Source organism: Vigna unguiculata, chromosome 9, assembly GCF_037176805.1.
Source record: "Vigna unguiculata cultivar grain cowpea cultivar isolate G323 ecotype 2 chromosome 9, ASM3717680v1, whole genome shotgun sequence".
NCBI lineage: Eukaryota > Viridiplantae > Streptophyta > Magnoliopsida > Fabales > Fabaceae > Vigna > Vigna unguiculata.
This window is the reverse complement of record NC_140800.1, coordinates 29,148,439-29,161,780: the sequence shown is the minus strand read 5'-3', so window position 1 is coordinate 29,161,780 and position 13,342 is coordinate 29,148,439. Positions and strand designations below refer to the sequence as shown.

At 39.5% G+C, this 13,342-nt stretch overlaps 1 protein-coding gene across 1 annotated transcript; it reads right to left on the bottom strand.

Moving 5' to 3' along the window:
• Positions 1-10,887: 10,887 nt before the first annotated feature.
• Positions 10,888-12,478, bottom strand: LOC114163606 (uncharacterized). The gene is made up of 3 exons (XM_028047911.2): positions 11,891-12,478; positions 11,066-11,788; positions 10,888-10,980 (listed from the first exon to the last, which is right to left on the bottom strand). Exons 1-3 carry the CDS (start codon positions 12,476-12,478, stop codon positions 10,888-10,890), a joined length of 1,404 nt encoding a protein of 467 aa, XP_027903712.2.
• Between the last annotated feature and the right edge of the window lie 864 nt (positions 12,479-13,342).

The following is a 13,342-nucleotide window of genomic DNA, read 5'->3' as shown; positions in this document are numbered from 1 at the left end:
ACTCAAGCTGCGCGCAGCTGACTACGTTCGCATGGAAGAAATGCAAACTCTTCACACCAAATTCTGTAGCGACTATGCCGCCAACATCTCCAACCCCACCCCCAATCCCACCCCACAGCCTCACCCCCGCCCTGACACCCGCCCATGTGAACCCCGCCAACCTCGTTTCACCAGATACGCCCCACTCACAGTAGCCCGCTCCCGCATCCTCGACGAGGCCCTCCAGGCTGACCTCCTCCCCCCACCGCGAAAGACAACTACCCCTCCTAACGCCGACATGACCAAGTATTGTCGCTACCACCGCAACCACGGTCATACTACAGAAGAGTGCAAAGCGCTCCAGGATAAGATCGAAGAACTGGTACGCGCCGGCCATTTTCGCCGCTTTATCCGCAGGGATGACCACGCCTCCTCCTCCCGCACCCGCCACCCCCCACGACACGACCACAGACGACATCCAAGCGGTACCCACCACAGTAACCACCCCACCCAACCCGATGACCAACAACCACAGCCCACTTCCATCAACATTACCCCTGCCGACCCCCCCTTACGAGGCACCATTAACACCATCTCTAGTGGCTTCGCAAGCGGAGGCTCCACCTCTTCCGCCAGAAAGAAACACCTACGCCACATACAATCCATCAACGATCCCAGAAAAAACGCAAACTTGGGGAAGAACGCAGACAGGCAGCCAAGATAGAAGCCGAGAAGTTGCTGAGCGCAGGATTTATAGATGAAGCGCAATACACCACCTGGCTTTCTAACGTTGTCTTGGTGAAGAAAGCCAATGGTAAATGGCGGATGTGCGTGGACTACACAGACCTGAACAAGGCGTGCCCTCGCGACGCCTACCCCCTACCCAACATCGACCGCCTCGTCGACGGCGCGGCAGGAAATAAAGTACTCAGCTTTTTGGACGCATACTCGGGTTATAACCAAATACCCATGGCCACAGCAGACATGCACAAGACCGCCTTCATCACAGATGATGCCAACTACTTCTATAGAGTCATGCCCTTTGGCCTCAAAAACGCTGGGGCAACCTACCAGCGGCTAATGGACAAAGTCTTCAGCCACCTCACAGGACACTGTGTCGAAGTCTACGTCGATGACACGGTCGTCAAGTCCCCAAGCCATCATCAGCACGCTAAAGATTTAGAGGCAGTTTTCTCCGCCCTACGCCAGTACAACCTCCGCCTAAACCCCGATAAGTGCGTCTTCGGCGTCGACCGGGGTAAATTCCTCGGTTTCATGTTAACCCAGCGCGGCATAGAGGTCAACCCCAAAAAATGCAAAGCCATCATCGAGATGCGTAGCCCCACCACCATCAAGGAAGTCCAGCGACTAATTGGCCGCCTCACGGCTATATCTCGCTTCCTGCCAAAACTAGCAGAACAAACTCAACCCATAATTCAGATCCTAAAGAAATCCGCCCGGTTCACGTGGACTGAAGATTGTGAACAAATCTTCCTCAAGCTCAAAACATCCCTAACCTCACCCCCCATCCTCCGCAAGCCCCACATCAGCCAACCCCTGCTAGTATACATCACGATCACCGATCACACCGTCAGTGCTGCCCTTGTCCAAGAAGCAGAAGGCACGCAGCATCCTGTTTACTTTGTAAGCAGGACACTACAAGATCCTGAAACCAGATACCAAATGGTAGAAAAACTAGCCTTGTCCTTGGTCCACGCCGCACGCCGCTTACGCTCGTATTTTCAAAACCACACCATAACCGTCAAGACCGATTACCCAATTCAAAAAATACTACAAAAACCAGACTTAGCCGGACGCATGTCATCATGGGCCGTGGAGCTCTCCGAATTCAACATCCGCTATGAACCACACGGCCCCATCAAAGCCCAATGTCTCTTAGACTTCGTCAACGACCTACAGCAAGCACCTTCTGAGGACCAATGGACGCTTCATGTAGATGGCTCCTCGAACCCAAGGGGTGCCGGTGCCGGCATCGTACTGGAGGGCCCCAACGACATCCTCATCGAAAAATCTCTCCACTTCGCTTTCAAAACGTCGAATAATCAAGCCGAATACGAAGCTATCCTCGCCGGGCTCTCTCTAGCCCGTGAAGTCGGCGTCAAAAGGTTAACATGCAAAACCGACTCCAAACTCACCGTAGGTCATCTGAACGACGAGTTCCAAATCAAAGACCCCATCCTCCAACAATATTACCATCTGGTACGCGCAATCATCCAATCCGCCTTTGAACAAGTCCGCGTCGAACACATACCCAGAACCGACAATGTCAGAGCCGACACTCTTTCCAAATTAGCCAGCACCAAACTCAAAAACCGTAACCGGTCCTTGCTACAGCAAACACTATCCACACCCTCCGTTACACACACTTGCCAAGCGTTAACACACACCCCACCAAACTGGACCACCCCTTACATTCAGTACCTCAAGACCGGCAACCCCCCTGCCGACGCGGACAAAACTTGGCTGGCCAAGGCCGCCAGGTACACTATGGTAGGTGACGACCTCTACAAACGCGGATACGGCCAACCCCTACTTAAATGCGTCACGCCAGAACAAGCCCAGTACGTCATTAAAGAACTACACGAAGAAATCTGTGGTTATCATTCAGGCGCGCGCACCATGGCCACAAGAATTCTCAGAGCCGGGTACTTCTGGCCCACAATAGAGGCGGACTGCCAAGACTACGTCAAGAAATGTAAACCATGTCAGAAGCACGGCAACCTTATACATCAAAAACAAGAATAGCTACACCACATATTGTCCCCCTGGCCATTCGCTAAATGGGGAATGGACATCCTAGGCCCTTTCACACCAGGCAAAGGACAGGTTAAATTCCTAATCTTAGCCGTTGACTACTTCACCAAATGGATTGAAGCCAAGCCATTGACCACCATCACGGCCCAGCAGGTCCAGCAGTTTGTATGGAAGGACATCATATGCAGATATGGTATACCGCATACCATCATAACAGATAACGGCCGACAATTCATTGACAAGGAGTTAGCAAAATTCTACACCGGTTTAGGCATCAAACATATCACAAGTTCTGTAGAACACCCACAGACCAATGGGCAAGCAGAAGCGGCAAACAAAGTTATCCTCGTGGAGCTGTGTAAAAGATTGGATACCGCTAAAGGCCGATGGCCGGAAGAATTAATTGAAGTGCTATAGGCCTACAGATGCACCTCTCAATCGTCAACAAATGAATCCCCTTTTAGCCTAGTCTACGGCACAGACGCCATGATACCAGTAGAAATTGGCGAACCATCCCTGCGCCGAGAACTGTACGACCTAACTCACATCCACTAGAGCATGGCCTTACATCTCAACCTCCTTCCCGAACTCAGAGAAAAAGCCCAAATACGCAATCTCGCCGCCAAACAACGAGCTGCCAGGAAATATAACGCAAACCTGCACCCACGATCGTTTGTCATAGGAGACCTAGTATGGAGAATGGCCAGCAGTGCTAGAAAGAAGGATGGCAAGTTCTCCGCCAATTGGGATGGCCAATACCGCATATGAGAAGACGCAAGAGGTGGGGCTTATCGCTTAGAGCAACTATCTGGGGAAGAAATCCCCAACACGTGGAATGTATCCCACCTCAAGTTCTACTTCAGTTGAACATGTATCATAAGCGGATCAATACTTGTAACCACGGGTGTACTCTTTTTCCTCACTTGGTCTTTTTTCCCTAAGGAGGGTTTTGGCCAAGGAGGTTTTAACGAGGCACCCCTATTTGAATAAATAAAATGAGTGGTTCCCTACTTTATGACTCTATACTACTTTACTCGGCCTGGGTCGAACACCTTTTACGTGGTTCATTCGTTTAAGTTCCCCACCCTTACCACAAGTAAGCGGCCTGGGTCGAACACCTTTTACGTGGTTCATTCGTTTAAGTTCCCCACCCTTACCACAAGTAAGCGGCCTGGGTCGAACACCCTTTACGTGGTTCATTCGTTTAAGTTCCCCACCCTTACCACAAGTAAGCGGCCTGGGTCGAACACCCTTTACGTGGTTCATTCGTTTAAGTTCCCCACCCTTACCACAAGTAAGCGGCCTGGGTCGAACACCCTTTACGTGGTTCATTCGTTTAAGTTCCCCACCCTTACCACAAGTAAGCGGCCTGGGTCGAACACCCTTTACGTGGTTCATTCATTTAAGTTCTCCACCCTTACCACAAGTAAGCGGCCTGGGTCGAACACCTTTTACGTGGTTCATTCGTTTAAGTTCCCCACCCTTACCACAAGTAAGCGGCCTGGGTCGAACACCCTTTACGTGGTTCATTCGTTTAAGTTCCCCACCCTTACCACAAGTAAGCGGCCTGGGTCGAACACCCTTTACGTGGTTCATTCGTTTAAGTTCCCCACCCTTACCACAAGTAAGCAGCCTGGGTCGAACACCCTTTACGTGGTTCATTCGTTTAAGTTCCCCACCCTTACCACAAGTAAGCGGCCTGGGTCGAACACCCCCAATTTACAAAACCGAATTTACAAAACATCACATACGTCACCCTAAATAATAATGCACCGCTATCACACAGGTTATCGGCATCCAATAAAACACAGCATACACAAAACATTCATCATGTTAAAAACAAACAATGTACGAGGTATTACAGACATAGTGTACGAATTATTACAGACATGATTCCAGTTTTCAAATTATAAACATTAAAGGTCCTATGCCGCGTTGTTGTTATCAGCCTCCACGGTCACGTCCGCATCCTTCTCTTCCTCGGCCGCCTCATTCCCAACCTCTTCCCCACCCTCTTCATCCTCCCCTACCAACTTTCCGCCAACCATTTCTTTATCGACATCGAACCTTGAATCCAGGGCATCCACATCCTTATAGAAGAAAGCCGCCTGCCGCAACCCCTTCTCGAAACCATTTATATGCTCCTGGATAACGCTGTTCTTCAAGTCATCCAACTCCCCAACAGCCCCGTCATACTTGTCCTTCAAATCCTCATAGTCTTCTTCCAGCTCCCCTATACGCTTGTTCAGCTTCTCCTCAAAATCTAAACAACGCACTTTCCGTGACGCCAACCTCTTCCTCTCAGCTTCCCACCCTTCCTTCTCCTTCTCTAGCGCTGCCTTCTCCTTCGCAAGCTTGTCCACCTTACCCTGCAACTCCCCCACCTCCTTCACTTCCCTTCTGTAAAGGGACCCCACACGTCGACCCAAGACTAATGCCTTGCTTCCGAACTCAACCATTGTCCTCATGATATGATCAACCTCCATGTTATCGATAGAGTTCACAACAGTGTCCGGGAGATTTATCGAGATGTCCTTCCTCACGGATATCTCCGGCAACTCAATCAGCCCGACCTCCGGCAACTTCTCCCCGCTAGTCAATCCCGCCCCACTAGCTGACCCAAGGATAGCTGCCCTTATTTTCTTCACGTCCTTACCCTTCCCAGGTCGAGGCGGTAGCTCAGCTCTCCTCTTCGTTCCGCCGTGTACATGAACTTCCACAACGGATTCCTGCAAATTGGGAACACCAGCTTTCCCAGCCTCCTTGGCCTTGACGGCCATCTCCTTCCTCAGCGATTGAAAGAGCGCCAAGTTCTTCTTACCAGATTGTGCCATATGCCCTACAATAACATATCACAACTCGGATCAAAACAACTTAACATCATTAACACAGCTTAAGTAATAAACAGATACCTTTAATATCTATTATCGGATGCACCGAATTATAAACCCTAACTAGGCCCTTAGTGGGCAATTTATCCACAAATCTCAACAATATCCCCACCACCTCCTTGTCTCCAGCCGACAACTCCTCCACACCCATGTCTTTGTAACGACAAGGATTGTTGGTCCAACAAAAAGGGAACTTGGTACTCCCATCAGCATTAAGAAAATACGGTTCACCTCCCTCCTTCACTACAACCTTGAAGTACCCGTCTTTGAAGTGCTTGAAAGATTGGGAGAACGCATCCAACCTGCTAATGCTAGGACGACTGATTAAAGAAAGCCAAGTAGCCGGCCTCCGGGGTCTGGTATCATAAAAATACAAGAATGCATAGGGGGAAGGCTCCAAGTACAACGACTCGCATAGAATGCGGAAGGCCTGTAAGTAAGCCCAACTATTAGGGTGTAGTTGAGTAGGCGCCACATTCAACGCCCGCAGCAGCCCATAGTGAAGTCGTCGAAGGGTAGTCGTACGTGAAGCTGAGAAAAATGACACATATACATATAAAAGAACTTCTCGGTAGCCCCTTCTTGTCCGTGGCATACCCGGTCGATGGCACTCACCCTTTCCAGCGAAACAATATCTCCGCTGACCCCCCTAGACATGACAGGCGAGACCACCTAAACAGTGATGACTGGTCACGAACATCAGCAGCGACCCATGCATAACCGCCCTTGGGCGGCCAGTTACTCTCCTCCAGTTCCTCAGGAGGATCCTCTCGAACTTCCCTCACCACCTCCATCGGCATTCCGCTTGTACCAACTCCAACACTCATACCTTCTCCGCCAAGCCGGTCATCCCTACTCCTATCTGACTCAGTACTTTGACTACTACTAGACGCAGATAACGATGTGCTATCGCTACTAGACATACCTGTTTTCGTTTTTACGGAAAGATGTCGGCTGAATTTGGGAACTAGTCGGACAGTATGATGCGCAAAAGATCTCTGGATTCGAAAATCTCGCAAATGAACCAAGTAAACCCTCAGCTGCTTTCAAACCCATATTTATAGTCCACGATCCCAAACGACTAAAACTCTTCCCGCCAAAATGAAGCCCCAGACCAATCGACACCATCATTATGAAGGATATGACACCTAAAAAACGACGGTGCCAGAAATTTAACGATGTGACCACCTGACGCCCTCTCACCTACCTTCTGACACTTGCAAATCCCAAGCCTTAACACTGTTCATCACACTTAAAGGCTGGGGGACTGGTGTATCACACCTAGCCGGTTTTGCTAGCTCACCAACACATGTCATCCTTGACCGACAACCCATATCGGACAAGGTTGGGGGACTGGTGTACCGTACCTAGCCGAACTCAACCAAGTAAACAGTATACACATCGAAACCACCTAGCATCTAGTACCCGGACACCACCAGCACAAGTCATCTAGGCAGGTAGCCGGTCGAAGCTGACTACTTGCCTAGAACGTTAACTAACATCGATGCCCCGCCTTCAATAGGCCTCTAGGGCCTGTTTTGGGGCCCTGGCCCACTCATGGCCCAAACTGGGACCCAAGTCAAAACCCAGCCCATGCGATGGTCAAACGTCATTAATGTTCTATAAATACACGTGGACCCCATCATTTAAAGGTACGCATTCATTAATCACTGATTTGACTCTCTGAGAGCTTTGACTTACTTGAGCTTCGAAGATTCTTCTGCAGGTAACCCCTCCTGGGTTCAAGCCGACATGTATCGAATGGGAAGAGGCCAACTGAAGAGATAGCGGACTACATGGTAAGGTGACACTCGTGCCTAACTTATCTTATTTGTCCCTCTGCAGGAACAAAGACAAAGATGAAAATTGATAAAGCTAAATAATTCTTATCACAAACATAAACATTATAAGATAAAATTAAATGAATAAATGATTAGAAAGAGTCTCAAAACACTGCTTTTAGAGAGAGAAAAAACTCTCACTAGCCCTAAGTTGGTTGGAACATTGTATTGATAACATGTTATAAAATAAAGATAATATTAGAGAGAAGAAAATGAAAAGATAATGGAAATCAACTTTTTTGTATGTCTTATTACTAATAAGAAGAGTTTTATTTATACATATAAAATGTAAGGTATAAAGGAGACAAACTAAATAGTTGATACAAATATTTAAATCCTAAATCTCATAAAGAATGATTAGAAATCAATCATATTAATCATTTGAGTAACATATCAAATCAATGCACGATACTTAATTCATAACATATTATCATAAACAAATTATTTTTATATCATAAATTTATTCAAAATTTTAGTCATATCACAACACATCACTAATCATATTAATTATGTTAATTTTATAATTTAACACAAATAAATTAATATCCAAGTGTGATTTTTTAATCTTAATATTACCATTAAAAAAATAATAATATATGATACCATATGCTAATATATTTCAATATATCTATGGTTGTCTATATATGTTTGTGTCTCTATCTACAAATTTTAGCATCAAATTTCGTGCTTTTATTTTGAATGAGATACTATTTCATAGTGTACCTATATTTTACTTTAACAATAACTCGTACATACATATTTAATTTTAATATAATATATAACTAAAAATTTTAATTGTAAATTTTAATGATATAACAATATTCTTTTACTACACACCATTGATCAATTATTATGTCAATTTTATAATTTTAAACAAGCAAATTCATATCTAAATATTATTTTTTAATCATATTATTATTATTATTTGTATTTTTTTAATTATAATAGTTGTTATTATTATTAATATTTATATGCTTCCTCTTATTATTATTAGTATCAGTGGCGGAGCCACGTAGGAGCGGGCGGGGGCCATGGGCCCCCCAAATTTTTTTTTAAGTTTTATGTATTTAAAAATTTTTAAATTATATGTTTTTAAATGTTTTAAATTATTTGTATCATTTTAAATTAGATAGTAATATATTAAAAATTAATAAAAAACAAATTAGGTTTTTTTATAAAGTACATCATTTAATTTTAATAAATAGTACAATATAAAATTAAATATAATAAAAAAAATTGTTAAGATAATTTTCATTTTTTTCATATTGTTTTTTGTGTTTTTTCACGTGTTATACTCATTTCTTATTCTTACCTAATTTCTTTTGTTACTAAAAAAAAAAGTTAAACAGAAACTTATCATTTTTGTCCTCATCTTTTTCATATATTCTCTTATTCTTAAAGGAAAAAAAATTTCTATTGTCTCACTTGGTAGTGCAATACTTGTTTAATATTTAGCCCTATTTTTTTTTATATCATTACCCTTTTGTATATTCATTTTTTTATGAAAAGAGAAGAGCAAATAATGTATTATGTGATTTTTTATAGAGGATTTTTTAAGTGTAACTTCATTATCATAGTTATTTTTAGTAATTATGTCTTTCAATTTTTGATTAATTATAATAAATTATTTTTTTAGTCTTAAACTTGTTTTATAGACATGTATATTGATAAAAAAAATTAAAGAATAAATTTATTTTTTAAAATTGATAAAAAAAGAAGTGAAGATGAGAACAAAAGCTTGTGATGACTTTTGAATTGATATGTGCATATTAGTAAAATGAAAAATCAATATTATTTATATTATTAGTTGTACTTTCTATAATCCATTATTTATGTTTACCTTTTACTTTAACAACAACTACATATATACATTTTATTTTAATATAATATATAACTAAATTTTAATTGCAAATTTTAATCATATAACCATCATACCAAAAAATATTACACTCAACATATATAATAACTACCAAATCTCAACACTACAATAAAACTTTTAAATAGTGACAAATTTTAGTGATTGATAATTATTAGTAACTATAGTGATCAATTTAAATTACTAAACTAAAAGTTATTAGTTATTAAAATAGTCACTATTATAAATAAAAAATTATAATTGATCATTAGGTTGATCTTTAAAATTATGTACCATGTTTTAGCTACCAAATAAAATTTGTCATTACAAATTAGCTACCTAGATCTTGGCTACCAAAATGAATTAGCTTCTAAATTACTATCTAATTAATTAGTAACCAATATTTAATGACCAATTATAATTTTTTATTTATGATATTGACTATTTTGGTAACTAATAATTTGTAATTTGTAAATTAGTATCTAAATTGATCATTACAGTGACTAACTATTCTTTATTTATAAAATTGATTTCTAATTGAGGATTTTCTTGTAGTGCGATAACATATTATTTCTAATTAAAAAAATACTTATTATATTTAACCATTTATTTCAACATTACAAAAAAATACTATATAACTTTATGAACATACATCAATTTAATTATTATTATAAATTTTAGTATGCACAGGTCTATTTATTAGTAAATCTTTTAATATATGTTAAAATAAAATGAATTAATTATTTTTTTTATATTATCAAATTTTTATTTAAATATTATATTTATAACTGTATATATTTATAATATTAAAACATAATTATATGAATAAATTATTTATTTGAATATAATAATTAATATATTAATTTTCAATGCAAATTATATTGAATAATTTAATATAATATTTGAGCATAATTATATTTATTCAAACTAGTTAGATTAAAAGTAAGATATAACTAAAAAGCAATAAACAACCTTATCTTGAGAATAAAAAAAACAACGTTTTTATAAAAGGCACAATAATAAAACATTCATTTTTTATAAAAATCCAAAAGTTATTTCATTATTAAATTGATAATAAATTAAAAAATAAAAAATAACAAACAATTAAGAGTGACTATATATTTTTTATAAATAAGGCAAAAATACATTTCATTTATTTTTTTTTCTTTTTTATGTACAAGTGAGCTAAAATTTATAGTTCTACAGGTTAACATGACCAATATTGCATGACATACTTTTGCTGAGATCAGTTCAAACGTATACATTATCGTATCTGAATTTATACTTTTATCAAGAATTTTATCCAGAAGAACGTACAAAGCCATAAATAAATTTAGGCCACATCCATATGGCAAAATCATGAACAAAAACACGAGCACGAGAAAAATATCACCAAGTTCAACATGAATACATGCAGAAATAGTCACAACTAACAATTTTATATTCAGCAAATATAAAGCAAGTAGTTAACATGAAAGTGTAACAAAAAAAAAACCCTGATGTTGTAACGTTTGTGTTTCTTTACACAACAAAATGTTAGCACCCATCATTTCTCCTCCTTAACTTCAGTTAACAAGTGACGAAGACCATTAGTCAACGCTGATGTTGTTGTCAGAGATGCCTTCAGTATGTTGAGACACTGCATCAATATAACAACGTAAAATCAGAAACTGCAAGATAAAATTCATGCAAAAACCAATCTACATATAAATATTCATTCTTACCTCCTTGAGACCAATGGTAACATCCTTTTCCTTCAGATCGTTGAAAGGAATACTCAAACGGTTGAGAAAATTTAAAGCTGAAATTGGAGAAAAAGGTGCTACAACCAAATTATCCGTAGCCACGTACATTGCGGGGCCTTTGACAAAACCTTCTGCATTTGCTATAGGTGTTTCGGGATTCAATAGTTTCATTTCTGGTAATTTTCCATCACTATTCTCACGTTCACCATCTTTGAAAATCATAACTCGAATAGTACATGTGCCGTTAATGAATTCATTATAGCGATAATATCGGAAAATACTTGGACGGGGAATTGGCAATATCTGAATGCTTAATTTGAAGTGCGGGAGCAAGCAGGGATCAACAAGCCTGTTCTTCGCTGGTTTTGACATGAAGTATACGTTTTCATTGATATCAGCTATGCTCTTGTATAATCCATCAATGCTGCCAACTGAACTGTTTCCTCCTAACTTACGAACAACTCCTCCCATAGGAAAGGTCAGAAAACTTAGAAGCATGTCTGCAAAATCTTTTTCCCCCTGAGCATACAAAATTTTTCCATTTGATTTTCTTATAACAAGCTTCAATTTAAATTTGATGCCACTATCGTTTTCAATACGGGATGATAAAAACGTTGAACTTTGAAAGGTTGGTTTCTTTTCTAAAAGCAAATCTGTCAAACATGATTTGGAAAGAAGTGAACACTTCAGCAAATCCAGTACCTGTAGAAAAGACGAACTGATCAAGCGAATTAAAAGTTGTATATGAAAAGCAAGTGATAAACCTTAAGGAATCATTTATGGAACAAAACAGCAAATATAAACCTTTTCCTTAGTGACATTTATAGTCATTTCCTTCACTGAACTTGGATTTCTTATTCCCAAATTCTGGAATAAGGAAAAGGTTGCATAGTCCACGGAGTTGGGCATGACAATGAGATCATCGGTGATGATAAAAACTCCATCTTTGACAAATCCATTGCAGAAATGCTTCAAGAAAACTTCCTGGGTCAAATTATTCGCACAGCGACACTTTCTAAGAGTAGTGAAAGAGAGCAAAATACTGCAGCAGTGAGTACACATGAAGTACTTTTTGGGTCCGGTGTCATCAATGTTAAGCTTAAGAGTGTTGCAAAAATCCTCGGCGGAGTTACTTGGTTGCAATAACATTTCTTTGTATTGTGTGTCAAGATGTGCCACGCTATGATAGAGTGAGTTCAGAGAACCAAGTGTGATTGGTCCCATTTTGGAGTCTTTGTCTATGAGTCTAGCAATGGTTCCTAAAGGCAGTGTCATGAAGCTAAATAGGACATCCACGAAGTCCTTTCCAGCTTCAGCGAAATACACTTTGTTTGTCTCTGCGTTCACTACAAGTTTCAGTGACACATGCTCGTCAGTTTGAGTTCCAGCCATGGAGTCTATAGATACCAATCAGCAAAAAGAAGAACACAAACTTGTACCAGGAAAAGGTGGGATGATCGTCTAGTGTTTCTATCTAACGTTTTCAGTATTTATCTTCTCTATTCTTAATAACTATGAAAATCCTTTTAGTTTCCAGCATTTATTGTTTTTTATTGTAAAATTTATGATTAATTGAGACCATTCTAAAAATAACAATAATAAAATAATTTTATAAAAAGAATAAATATTTTTCTAAACACATGGAGAGAAGTATTCTTAGGAAAATGTGACCTTGTGGCACAATGATTAAGAAATGAAAAACAAATTACTAAAATATATCCCATTGTGATTTCTGATGCAATATCATTCAATTTTCAATAAAATGTATATTTTATTGATTTTTTTAATTAAAATCCTTGGCCAAGTATCTAATTTTTATACTGTAGGTTAAAAATGTTGTTGGCCATTATTTGAATTTTGGGATGAAAAAAAAAAGGAGTGCCTTTCATAAAATGATTCCTACAGTCCCGTTTATTGGCTCTATTTTCATAGCAGCGCATGAAGGTAGTCCACTTTTACGTTTACGAGAAACAACCAGAAATTGATAAGTTCTAACGCGTTTTCCTAATTAGAAGCGTGCTTTTCAGTAAAAGTAATTAATTAAGGGATATCACCCGTAATTTTGTCATGTTCATTATATTGAATTGAGATGAAAGCAATTTTTAATTCATTGAATTCAAATGGGTGATTTTGGTCCAGTATTTGACGTTGAGTATACTCTGGGGCGGATCTTGAGATCCCAGACCTTTCAAATTCTCTATAGTATAATGCAAATTTCTGAGAATTAAATTAGGTGAACTTTTATATTTATAATGA